Source organism: Pristiophorus japonicus, chromosome 3 (genome assembly GCF_044704955.1).
Source record: "Pristiophorus japonicus isolate sPriJap1 chromosome 3, sPriJap1.hap1, whole genome shotgun sequence".
Taxonomy (NCBI): domain Eukaryota; kingdom Metazoa; phylum Chordata; class Chondrichthyes; family Pristiophoridae; genus Pristiophorus; species Pristiophorus japonicus.
The window spans coordinates 82,590,173-82,602,710 of record NC_091979.1 but is presented as its reverse complement, the minus strand read 5'-3'; the positions used below and the strand labels follow the sequence as shown (position 1 = coordinate 82,602,710).

At 45.7% G+C, this 12,538-nt stretch overlaps 1 protein-coding gene across 4 annotated transcripts in view; it reads left to right on the top strand.

Annotated features, from left to right (window-relative positions):
* LOC139259776 (coiled-coil domain-containing protein 89) overlaps positions 1-12,538 on the top strand; it is a 77,382-nt gene that overhangs the window by 32,032 nt on the left and 32,812 nt on the right. For all 4 annotated transcript variants that reach the window (XR_011592653.1, XM_070875505.1, XM_070875503.1 and 1 more), the window contains exons 3-4: positions 11,356-11,486; positions 12,003-12,148. Coding sequence is in view for 3 of the 4 variants with exons in the window: in XM_070875505.1 (XP_070731606.1) it covers positions 11,356-11,486; positions 12,003-12,148 (277 nt within the window). In the remaining variant the exon portion in view is untranslated. The remainder of the gene's footprint in view (positions 1-11,355; positions 11,487-12,002; positions 12,149-12,538) is intronic.

Sequence of the window (12,538 nt, the reverse complement as noted above, 5' to 3'; positions counted from 1 at the left end):
AAATGTCATCCAGTCTAATCCAAATTACCAGCCCAAGGCCCATAACCCTGCAGGTTACTGCACTTCAAGTGCCCATCCAACCATCTCTTAAAATAGTGAGGGTTTCTGCATCCACCACTCTTCCAGGCAGCGAGTTCCAGATCCCCACAACCTTCTGCGTAAAGAAGCCCCCGCTCTAAACCTTCCACCAACCACCTTAAAACTATGCCCCCTCGTAATAGACCCTTCCACCAATGGCAACAGACCATTACTATCCACTATGTCCAGGCCCCTCAATATTTTGTACACCTCAACCTCCTCTGTTCCAATGAGAAAAAACCCAGCCTATCCAATCTGTCCTCATAACTCAGATTCTCCACTCCAGGCAGCATCTAGTAAATCTCTTCTGCACCCTCTCGCGTGCAATCACATTCGTCCTATAATACGGTGACCAGAACTGCACGCAGTACTCCAGCTGTGGCCAAACCAAAGTATTTTACCATTTAAGCATAACTTCCCTGCTCTTATATTCTATGCCTCGGCCAATAAAGGTAAGCATTCGGTATGCCTTCTTAACCACCTTATCCACCTGGCCTGCTACTTTCAAGGATCTGTGGACAAGCACTCCAAGGTCCCTTTGTTCATCAACACTATTAAGTGGCCTACCGCTTAATGTGTATACCCTTTCCTTATTAGCCCTCCCAAAGTACATCACGTCATACTTCTCTGAATTAAATTCCATTTGCCACTGCTCTGCCCACCTGACCAGTACATTGATATCCTCCTGCAGCCCATGACTTTCCTCTTCATTATCAACCACACAGCCAATTTTAGTGTCATCTGCAAACTTCTTAATCATACTCCCTATATTCAAATCTAAATCGTTGATATATACCACAAAAAGCAAGGGACCCAATTCTGAGCCCTGCTGAACCCCACTGGAAACATCCTTCCAGTCACAAAAACATCCATCAATCATTACCCTTTGTTTCTTACCTCCAAGCCAATTTTGGATCCAACTTGCCACTTTGCCCTGGATCCCATGGGTTTTAACCTTCATGCGGAACCTTATCAAAAGCCTTGCTAAAATCCATATATACTACATCGTACGCACTATCCTCATCGACCCTCTTGGTTACCTCCTCAAAAAATTAAATCAGGTTAGTCAAACACGATCTCCCCTTAACAAATCCGTGCTGACTGTCCCTAATTAATCCTTGCCTATCCAAATGTAGATTTATCCTGACTTTCAGGATTTTTTTGTATAATTTTCCCACCACTGAGGCCTGTAATTACTCAGCCTACCTTTTTCCCTTCTTAAACAAGGGTACTACATTAGCAGTCCTCCAAACCTCCGGCACCATGCCCATATCCAAGGCCTCTGCAATTTCCTCTTTTACTTCGCTCAACAGCCTGGGATTCATTTCATCCGGGCCTGGGGACTTATCTACTTTCAAAGCTGCTAAACCCCTTAATACTTATTCTCTCACTATATTTATTTCATCCAGAATATCACACTTCTCCTCAATAGCAGTATCTGCATTACCTCTTTCCTTTGTGAAAACAGATACAAAGTATTTGTTAAGAACCCTACCAATATCTTCCGCCTCCACACAAAGATTACCCTCATGGTCTCTAATAGGCCCTACCCTTTCTTTAGTTACCCTCTTACTCTTAATATATTATAGACATCTTAGGATTTTCCTTAATTTTACTGGCCAAGAATTTCTCGTGCTCTCTCTTTGGCTTTGGCCTTGGTTATAATGAATTTCTAGCCGAAGTGGTCATATTTATAAATTAAGGACGAGAAAAAAATAGGAATTGCAGGAGGAACTTTTTTATTAATAGAGCACTATAGGGCTAGACTTTCCACTTGACATCGCTGGGCTAGCGCCCATATAATGCCCAAAAAGGCAGGCTATCGCCCATTTTGCTTAAATAGTGGAAAGTTGGGCCGGAACATTGCTGAAAAATTGCCGGCCCAACTTTTGTGTCACATCGCCAAGGTGATTGCCCACACATCGCCCAGCACAACTTTTGGCACATCGTCGGGCTGATCGCTCGCTGAGAAGATCGCTAGACATTGCTGGAGAAAAGCTGCTTTTACCTGGCGTTCCTCACAGAACTCGGCACTACAGACGCCATTTTGAACGTCGGAGGAATTGAGAGGCTGCTTAAAGAAGGAATTTATAATTTGTGAGTTATTTAAGGGCCTTATAGTTACTGATTGATCCACTCACATTTATATTTATATTTATTTTAGCAGAAAGGTCATTTATAGCAACAGTGATAGTGACGGGGTCTGTAACTTCTCTGCCATTACTTGTAAATGGTCACAAGCTGGAGTCTCAAGTTGGGTTTAGTGAACGGCCCAATCAAAGAGGTGGAGACAGAGGAGGAGAACGTACACACGACGAACTTACAGGGAAAAGCAATCTTACCTCAACTTGTCTGATAACACGTGTCTTAGGAGGCTGCGTTTCCAAAAGGAGCTCATCAAGGGGATTTGCAGCCTACCAGCACCATCAGGATCGCAGTGCCCATTGAAGTAAAGGTTACTGCGGCACTATCCTTCTACGCATCGGGTTCTTTTCAGGCTTCAGCTGGCAACATCTGTGGCATCTCTCAGCACGCCACACATTGTTCCATTCGACAGGTGACTCAAGCCCTTTACGCATGTAGGATGGACTTTATATGCTTCCCTATGACCAGGCTGCCATAGACTTGGAGAGCTTTGGGTTTCTCGAGAATAGCAAACTTCCCCAAGGTGCAGGGAGCAATAGACTGCACGCACATCGCCCTGAAAGCACCTTTAAAGGATGCGGAGGTGTTTCGTAACCGAAAAAGATTCCACTCCCTGAATGTACAGCTCGTTGTCGACCACTACCAAATCATCATGGCAGCTAATGCTAAATAAGAACATAAGAATTAGGAACAGGAGTAGGCCATCTAGCCCCTCGAGCCTGCTCCGCCATTCAACAAGATCATGGCTGATCTGGCCGTGGACTCAGCTCCACTTACCCGCCCGCTCCCCGTAACCCTTAATTCTCTTATTGGTTAAAAATCTATCTATCTGTGATTTGAATACATCCCTGATAAAGTACGACATCCCCACTGATACCTGGGAGTCCCTGGCCAAAGACCGCCCTAAGTGGAGGAAGTGCATCCGGGAGGGCGCTGAGCTCCTCGGGTCTCATCGCCGAGAGCATGCAGAAATTAAGCGCAGGCAGCGGAAAGAGCGTGCGACAAACCAGTCCCACCCACCCCTTCCCTCAACGACTATCTGTCCCACCTGTGACAATGTCTGTGGCTCTCGTAGTGGAGTGTTCAGCCACCAAAGAACTGACTTTAAGAGTGGAAGCAAGTCTTCCTCGATTCCGAGGGATTGCCTATGATGATGATGGGAGGCAGCCTTCAATACCACCCTGACTAGGTCGCCGAGTTTATTGTGGTGTGCTGCATGCTGCATAACCTAGCTATAATGAGAGGACAACAATTGACAGATGGGGCTGCCAGTCCAGCTCAAGAAGGAGTGGAGGCGGAAGAGGCAGACGAGATAGAGCAGGAGGAGGAGGCTGGTGAGGACCTCGGGAAGGACAATCAGCCTGGCGATGAATCCATGGTTCCCCTCCCCCCCACAAGACTGGTGGGAGTTACGCAGTTGCACCAGCAGCTCATAAATGAACGCTTTGCTTGAACTTACATTGGGGACAGTCACAGTTACAGTTACGGAAAGACAACAGTTGCAGTTGCGTTATGTTTCATCCTTGCCTGGTCTGGCCTGGCCATTGTTTTCCAACAGTTTTCATGTTTTACCTTAACTTACACTGCACAACAATTGTAATGTGAAATAAAATGTTTTAATGAGTTGACAAAATGTAAGAATTATTTAAATGTAACACCAACCTCCCGCCCACCCAACCCCCGTGTCTTAACCCCACACACCCGTTTTGGTCCCTGGGTACCGAGACGAGTCTGGTGTGCAGCGGGCGATGGCAAGACATCCTGCCGTGGGGTGGGGTGAAGATGGCTCGATCTGCTGTTGGGGTGTTGGAGGGGAAGACGAAGCTGCGCAATTGTCTTCCAAATCAGAAGGAACTGCTTCCTCCTGACTCGCTTGTGTGATGGTGCTGGTGGTATGTCTGACAGCACCTTGGAGTTCAGTGCCGTGTACCGCCACTATTGCATGATGCAAGACATCGATGGAGGCAGTCGTCGCATGCATCTCCCGAATCATCTGCTGCATATCCTCCGAATGCGAGCAGACGCCTGAGACATGTCACTTGTGTATACCACGAAAGCCTGAGTAGCTCGCGACTTATCGCGACACTCTCCATGCACAGTCTGGTCAAGCCCTCGATCCGATCGGCCAGTGGAGGCATGTGCTGACCTCGCTGACCCGACCTCCGTGGGGTCGGCGTGAGCACTAACATGTGCCTTAGCGTCGCCGGCTGTAAGCCGCTTGGTCCTGCTACTTCTTCTGTCGAAGCCGATGTTGTGACCGCAGGTCCCACAGGTACATCAATCAGAGCCGGGGGATGCGAGGGGCATCCTCCTCTGTTTCGATCACATCGTCCTCCTCTTCCTCAGGCTCGGTTGTATCTTCCTCCTCCACTCCCGTGGTGAGGACCATCTGCAGCAGGAGAGGTTCAGGTCGTGCATGGGTGTTGTTGGACCTGCAAAGCACAATTGAGCTTATTGAGCTTATTAGAACGGAAGGGTACACATTCTTGTACTGCACTGCACTGGCATACGAATGAGGAGCAGCAGTACTACAATAAATGAGACCAAGAGACATACATAACAACGCATCACACGGTAGTACATGGCTGTTTATGGCTGCATGGGAATCGGGATAGCTGCATGCATGAACTGACAACAACAACCCTCTGCGGCAGGGAATTCCACAGGTTAACACCTCTCTGAGTGAAGAAGTTTCTTCTCATCTCAGTCCCAAATGACCTACTCCTTATCCAGGGGACACTGTCTTAGGCTAAGGGGTAGGCCATTTAGGACTGAGATGAGGAGAAACTTCTTCACTCAGAGAGTTATTAACCTGTGGAATTCCCTACCGCAGAGTTGTTGATGCCAGTTCATTGGATATATTCAAGACGGAGTTAGATATGGCCCTTACGGCTAAGGGGATCAAAGGGTATGGAGAGAAAGCAGGAAAGGGGTACTGAGGGAACATAGAAACATAGAAAATAGGTGCAGGAGCAGGCCATTCAGCCCTTCTAGCCTGCACCACCATTCAATGAGTTCATGGCTGAACATGAAACTTCAGTACCCCCATCCTGCTTTCTCGCCATACCCCTTGATCCCCCGAGTAGTAAGGACTTCATCTAACTCCCTTTTGAATATATTTAGTGAATTGGCCTCAACTACTTTCTGTGGTAGAGAATTCCACAGGTTCACCACTCTCTGGGTGAAGAAGTTTCTCCTCATCTCGGTCCTAAATGGCTTACCCCTTATCCTTAGACTGTGACCCCTGGTTCTGGACTTCCCCAACATTGGGAACATTCTTCCTGCATCTAACCTGTCTAAACCCGTCAGAATTTTAAACGTTTCTATGAGGTCCCCTCTCATTCTTCTGAACTCCAGTGAATACAAGCCCAGTTGATCCAGTCTTTCTTGATAGGTCAGTCCCACTGTACCTGCATGCCAACCTTCAATGACATCCTCCTCGCAGCTCACACTGCCACCCAACTTAGTGTCATCCGCAAATTTGGAGATACTACATTTAATCCCCTCGTCTAAATCATTAATGTACAATGTAAACAGCTGGGGCCCCAGCACAGAACCTTGCGGTACCCCACTAGTCACTGCCTGTATTCTGAAAAGTACCCATTTACTCCTACTCTTTGCTTCCTGTCTGACAACTAGTTCTCAATCCACGTCAGCACACTACCCCCAATCCCATGTGCTTTAACTTTGCACATTAATCTCTTGTGTGGGACCTTGTCGAAAGCCTTCTGAAAGTACAAATATACCACATCAACTGGTTCTCCTTTGTCCACTTTACTGGAAACATCCTCAAAAAATTCCAGAAGATTTGTCAAGCATGATTTCCCTTTCACAAATCCATGCTGACTTGGACCTATCATGTCACCATTTTCCAAATGCGCTCCTATGACATCCTTAATAATTGATTTCATCATTTTACCCACTACTGAGGTCAGGCTGACCGGTCTATAATTCCCTGTTTTCTCTCCCTCCTTTTTTAAAAAGTGGGGTTACATTGGCTACCCTCCACTCGATAGGAACTGATCCAGAGTCAATGGAATGTTGGAAAATGTCTGTCAATGCATCCGCTATTTCCAAGGCCACCTCCTTAAGTACTCTGGGATGCAGTCCATCAGGCCCTGGGGATTTATCGGCCTTCAATCCCATCAATTTCCCCAACACAATTTCCCGACTAATAAGGATTTCCCTCAGTTCCTCCTCCTTACTAGACCCTCTGACCCCTTTTATATCCGGAAGGTTGTTTGTGTCCTCCTTAGTGAATATCGAACCAAAGTACTTGTTCAATTGGTCTGCCATTTCTTTGTTCCCCGTTATGACTTCCCCTGATTCTGACTGCAGGGGACCTACGTTTGTCTTTACTAACCTTTTTCTCTTTACATACCTATAGAAACTTTTGCAATGCGCCTTAATGTTCCCTGCAAGCTTCTTCTCGTACTCCATTTTCCCTGCCCTAATCAAACCCTTTGTCCTCCTCTGCTGAGTTCTAAATTTCTCCCAGTCCCCGGGTTCGCTGCTATTTCTGGCCAATTTGTATGCCACTTCCTTGGCTTTAATACTATCCCTGATTTCCCTAGATAGCCACGGTTGAGCCACCTTCCCTTTTTTATTTTTACGCCAGACAGGAATGTACAATTGTTGTAATTCATCCATGCAGTCTCTAAATGTCTGCCATTGCCCATCCACAGTCAACCCCTTAAGTATCATTCGCCAATTTATCCTAGCCAATTCACGCCTCATACCTTCAAAGTTACCCTTCTTTAAGTTCTGAACATGGTCTCTGAATTAATTGTTTCCTTCTCCATCCTAATGCAGAATTCCACCATATTATGGTCACTCTTCCCCAAGGGGCCTCGCACAATGAGATTGCTAATTAATCCTCTCTCATTACACAACACCCAGTCTAAGATGGCCTCCCCCCTAGTTGGTTCCTTGACATATTGGTCTAGAAAACCATCCCTTATGCACTCCAGGAAATCCTCCTCCACCGTATTACTTCCAGTTTGGCTAGCCCAATCTATGTGCATATTAAAGTCACCCATTATAACTGCTGCACCTTTATTGCATGCACCCCTAATTTCCTGTTTGATGCCCCCCCCAATATCACTACTACTGTTTGGAGGTCTGTACACAACTCCCACTAACGTTTTTTGCCCTTTGGTGTTCTGCAGCTCAACCTATATAGATTCCACATCATCCAAGCTAATGTCTTTCCTAACTATTGCATTAATCTCCTCTTTAACCAGCAATGCTACCCCACCTCCTTTTTCTTTTATTCTATCCTTCCTGAATGTTGAATACCCCTGGGTGTTGAGTTCCCAGCCCTGATCATCCTGGAGCCACGTCTCCGTAATCCCAATCACATCATATTTGTTAACATCTATTTGCACAGTTAATTCATCCACCTTATTGCGGATACTTCTTGCATTAAGACACAAAGCCTTCAGGCTTGTTTTTTTAACACCCTTTGTCCTTTTAGAATTTTGCTGTACAGTGGCCCTTTTTGTTCTTTGCCTTGGGTTTCTCTGCCCTCCACTTTTCCTCATCTCCTTTCTGTCTTTTGCTTTTGCCTCCTTTTTGTCTCCCTCTGTCTCCCTGCATTGGTTCCCATCCCCCTGCCATATTAGTTTAACTCCTCCCCAACAGCACTAGCAAACACTCCCCCTAGGACATTGGTTCCGGTCCTGCCCAGGTGCAGACTGTCCGGTTTGTACTGGTCCCACTTCCCCCAGAACCGGTTCCAATGACCCAGGAATTTGAATCCCTCCCTGCTGCACCACCGCTCAAGCCACGTATTCATCTGCGCTATCCTGCGATTCCTACTCTGACTAGCACGTGGCACTGGTAGCAATCCCGAGATTACTACTTTTGAGGTCCTACTTTTTAATTTAGCTCCTAGCTCCTTAAATTCGTTTCGTAGGACCTCATCCCTTTTTTTACCTATGTCGTTGGTACCAATGTGCACCACGACAACTGGCTGTTCTCCCTCCCATTTCAGAATGTCCTGCACCCGCTCCGAGACATCCTTGACCCTTGCACCAGGGAGGCAACATACCATCCTGGAGTCTCGGTTGCGGCCGCAGAAACGCCTATCTATTCTCCTCACCATTGAATCCCCTATCACTATCGCGCTCCCACTCTTTTCCTGCCCTTCTGTGCAGCAGAGCCAGCCACGGTGCCATGAACTTGGCTGCTGCTGCCCTCCCCTGATGAGTCATTCCCCCCCAACAGTACTCAAAGCGGAATGATCAGCCATGATCTTATCGAATGGTGGTGCAGGCTCGAAGGGCCGAATGGTCTACTCCTGCATCTATTTACTATATTTCTATAACATGACATAATTCGTATATTATAATGAAATTATGTTACATTACTTTAACACTGCTTGACCCATTACTCACGTGACGCCAGCTAGGGCTCTGCCTCACCACGGGTGGCCGAGCGAGTGTGACCTCTGACCAGCGCCGCTACCCGTTCCTCCAACTCTATGAGGATGGCGAGCTGGGCAGGGCCTCCTCCAGTGCGCTGCCGCTCAGCCCAATTCGTCGATAACTTCTGCAAATGTGAAAAGAGCATGGCATAAGCTAATTGACTAGGAACTGTCATGGAAAGACAGCAGTCTCCAACGTTATATACTAATAGGGTTTTTATCCACAATTAATGCACGGTTATAGCAAAGATCATGTTTAGAATCTAATGCTTGACACAAACATCTCTCTCGACTATAATCTCCATTGAAGGGCCCCCGGGGGTGGTGGGAATCAGGATAGCTGGTGAACTCGGCAATGACAGGAACTAATGTCCCAAAGTGTCCCAGGGCAGACCATGAGCAAGGGCAGCTCTCCCCCAGTCCATGCTCGGTCATCATCATAGGCAGTCCCTCAGAACCGAGGAAGACATGCTTCCACTACCAAAGTGAGTTCTTTGATGGCTGAACTGTCCAATACGGGAGCCTCAGACTCTGTCACAGGTGGGACAGACATTCGTCAATGGAAGGGGTGGGTGGGGCTCCTTCCGCTGTCTGCGCCTGACCTCTTCACGTTCTTTGCGTTAAGACTCGAAGAACTCAATGCCCTCCCGGATGCACTTTCTTCACCTCGGGTGGTCTTCGGCCAGGGTCTCCCAGGTGTCAGAGGTGATGTCGCACTTTACCAGGAAGGCTTTGAGGGTGTCCTTGTAACGCTTCCGCTGCCCACCTTTGGCTCGTTTACCATGAAGGAGCTCCGCATAAAGCATTTGCTTCAGGAGTCTTGTATCTGGCATGTGAACTATGTGACCTGCCCAGTGAAGCTGATCGCGTGTGGTCAGTGCTTCAATACTGGGGATGTTAGCCTGGACATGGACACTGATGTTCGTGCACCTGTCCCCTCAGGAGATTTGCAGGATCTTGCGGAGACATCGTTGGTGATATATCTCCAGCGACTTGAAGTGCCTTCTATACATTGTCCATATCCCAGATCTATACAGGAGGGTGGATATTACTACAGCCCTGTAGACCATGAGCTTGGTGGTAGATTTGAGGGCCGGGTCTTCAAACACCCTTTTCCTCAGTTGGCCGAAGGCTGCACTAGCACACTGGAGGCGATGTTGAATCTCCACATCAATGTCTACCTTTGTTGATAAGAGGCTCCCGAGATATGGGAAATGGTCCACGTTGTTGAGGGCTGCGCTGTGAATCTTGATGATCGCGCGTTTTTTTTCAGGCGCGGTTTTCGGCGCGAAAAACGGGTGCCCAGCTCGGAGGGGCACCCGTTTTGTAGCGTGTGGAAACTCGGGGCCTAAGGGTGCAGATGGAATCTCTGCTGAGACGCTAAAGTATGGCGGAGAGGCGCTGTTGGCCTCATCTCTCTCATCTGGAGGGAGGAGAGCATGCCGGGAGATCTCAGAGATGCAGTGATTGTGACCATTTTTTAAAAAGGGGACAAGTCTGACTGCGGAAACTACAGGGGAATTTTCCTGCTATCAGCCACTGGGAAGGTTGTCGCTAGAGTTCTCCTTAACCATGCTGAGTCACTGTGCCAGAGAGACTTAAAAAGGGCGCCGATTCATAGCCCTGTCCAGATCTTAGCAGGGAATATATGTAAGAATAACCAGCTTAATTTCAATCCTGGAGATTTATAATTATAATTACAATTTGCATCATTACAATATAATATAAAATCTATACTTACTCTTGCCAAAGCAACCAGGCTGTTCCAGCGCTTCCGGCACTGGTCGGAACCCCTCACCTCGTGATCTCGCTCTAAATCTTCCTGTAGGCCCGGGGAGGAGGTTTCCCACGCCCACCCCAGGTTAATTGGGCCGTGAGCGCATCTCCCCGACGAGGGCCTTGTTGGCCTCTTTGGAGAAGGGTTTGGCCCTCCTCCTACCCTCCACCTCCTGCCCACTGTCAGACTCATGGCCAGACATCACAAAAAAATGAAATTGTATTCTGTATATGAAAGTCTCAATACTCCTCTCCCAATAAACCACAAAAAAATCGAATTGTACTCTATATATGAATCTATATGAATTTCTCAATACTCTCACTCCTCTCCACAACCTTTCTCTCTCTCCTCTCTCTCACCTTCTGCACATGCGGTGATGACCCCTGACCTCCAGAATCGCGGGAAAACCTGCTTACCAAAAAAAAACACATGCGCAGAAGGCCGTTGCTAGGGAAGCTTCGCCTTCCATATCGCCGAGGCCTGTTTCACATCGCTAGGGCTCATTTCACATTGCTGGGCTATCGCCTCCAAAAAAATGCCGAAAGTCGCGATCCCAAAAATGGGCGATGTTCCAGCGATCATGAAGGCTGAAACATCGCTAAGACTGGAACATTGCCCATTTTTTGGCCACTAGCTATCTAAGTGGAAAGTCTAGCCCTATATATGTGGAACAGATTACCGACATGGGTGATGGGACAAGAACCTTTAACAGGTTTCAAAAAGAAATTAGACAGGTTCTTGCCATAAGTAAATTCAGGGTTATTCAAAATGCACCAAGGAAATACTGTACTGTGGATAGATGCGTTAGATGGACCAAAGCTTATCTCCTGACTGAAACTGTTAATATTAATTTTTGTCATGTTTTTGGCTAGTTTTCTGAATGCCAAAGAGTTAACTATAATAGATACTTCTTGTTCCTATATTTCAGACAAATGACACAGAATTTACAGACAAAAGAAAGTGAGTTTTTAGAGAAGCAAACAAGCACAGAAAGGTTTTATCTGCATGAAGTGCAATCTCTAAAATTAAAGCTGAAAGAATTAGAAGATAGATGTAATGGTATGTATTCAAAGAGATATGCAATATTTCAATATTACTAATATTACAAGTAATTCCAATTTATCAATGTAAGTTTGAGAAAATTCAATGGAGCACAATAACAATATTTATAAGAGCATTTAAGAAATTAATTAAACATTAGTAAACTTTTCATGCAATCTTTACTTGTATTTGCCACGCTATTAAGAGTTCCTTAATTTTAAAGAGTTTTAACAGCTTATGTAAGTGGCAATGTACATTCACAATTATAACTTTTGATAACCATCTAAAATAATTTTATCAGTGTAGTTTTAGACTGAATTGAACAAATAGTTATAATATTGTTGGTAGTATCAAAACATGCTGTTTTTCTTATACTTTTGAAAAATCTATTCCTTTTCATTGGGACTAATCAGTTAGAAACAGTAACTTGCTAAGAAACTAGCTAGAAACAGATACTAACTACATATCAAGTTGAAAATGTGACTAGACACATTGACATTCGTACCTTTATAAATCTGACACTCTATTTTTAAGAGGCTGAACTGAAGCAGAAAGAAGCTGCAGAAACTACAGAAATTAGAAATCGTAAAGAAGCAGAACTCCAGCACAAATTGCATGTGCTGACTCAAGAGAAGGAAGAACTTCTGAAACTTTGCATGCAGAGAGGAAAAATTATACAGGTTAAGTTGGGCAATGTAAAAGAATATCAGTTTAAGTAGAGAAAAAAAAGTGACTTCTAAATATATTATATTAACAGATCTGACTCAATTCCTTGTATATGAGAAACAAACAGCTTAAGCTATAAAAAATAAAGTACACAATTACTTATGTACTATCCTGAAGCATTGCTCTTGGTCACTCAGAAGATGCACTCTTTTATAAGATGGCCCCATTAATCTCTGCAACTGTCCTTCCCGTGCCCAAAGTTAGAAATCTTCAAATCTGCAACAGGAATTTTCTTCCTATTTTCCCTCTACTCCTCCAGTTAACAAGACTTTTCTGTCTCCATCTTTTTCATCCAAGTATCATTATCTCTTCTCTCGCTCCACAAATGTTCTCTCCCTTTCCGG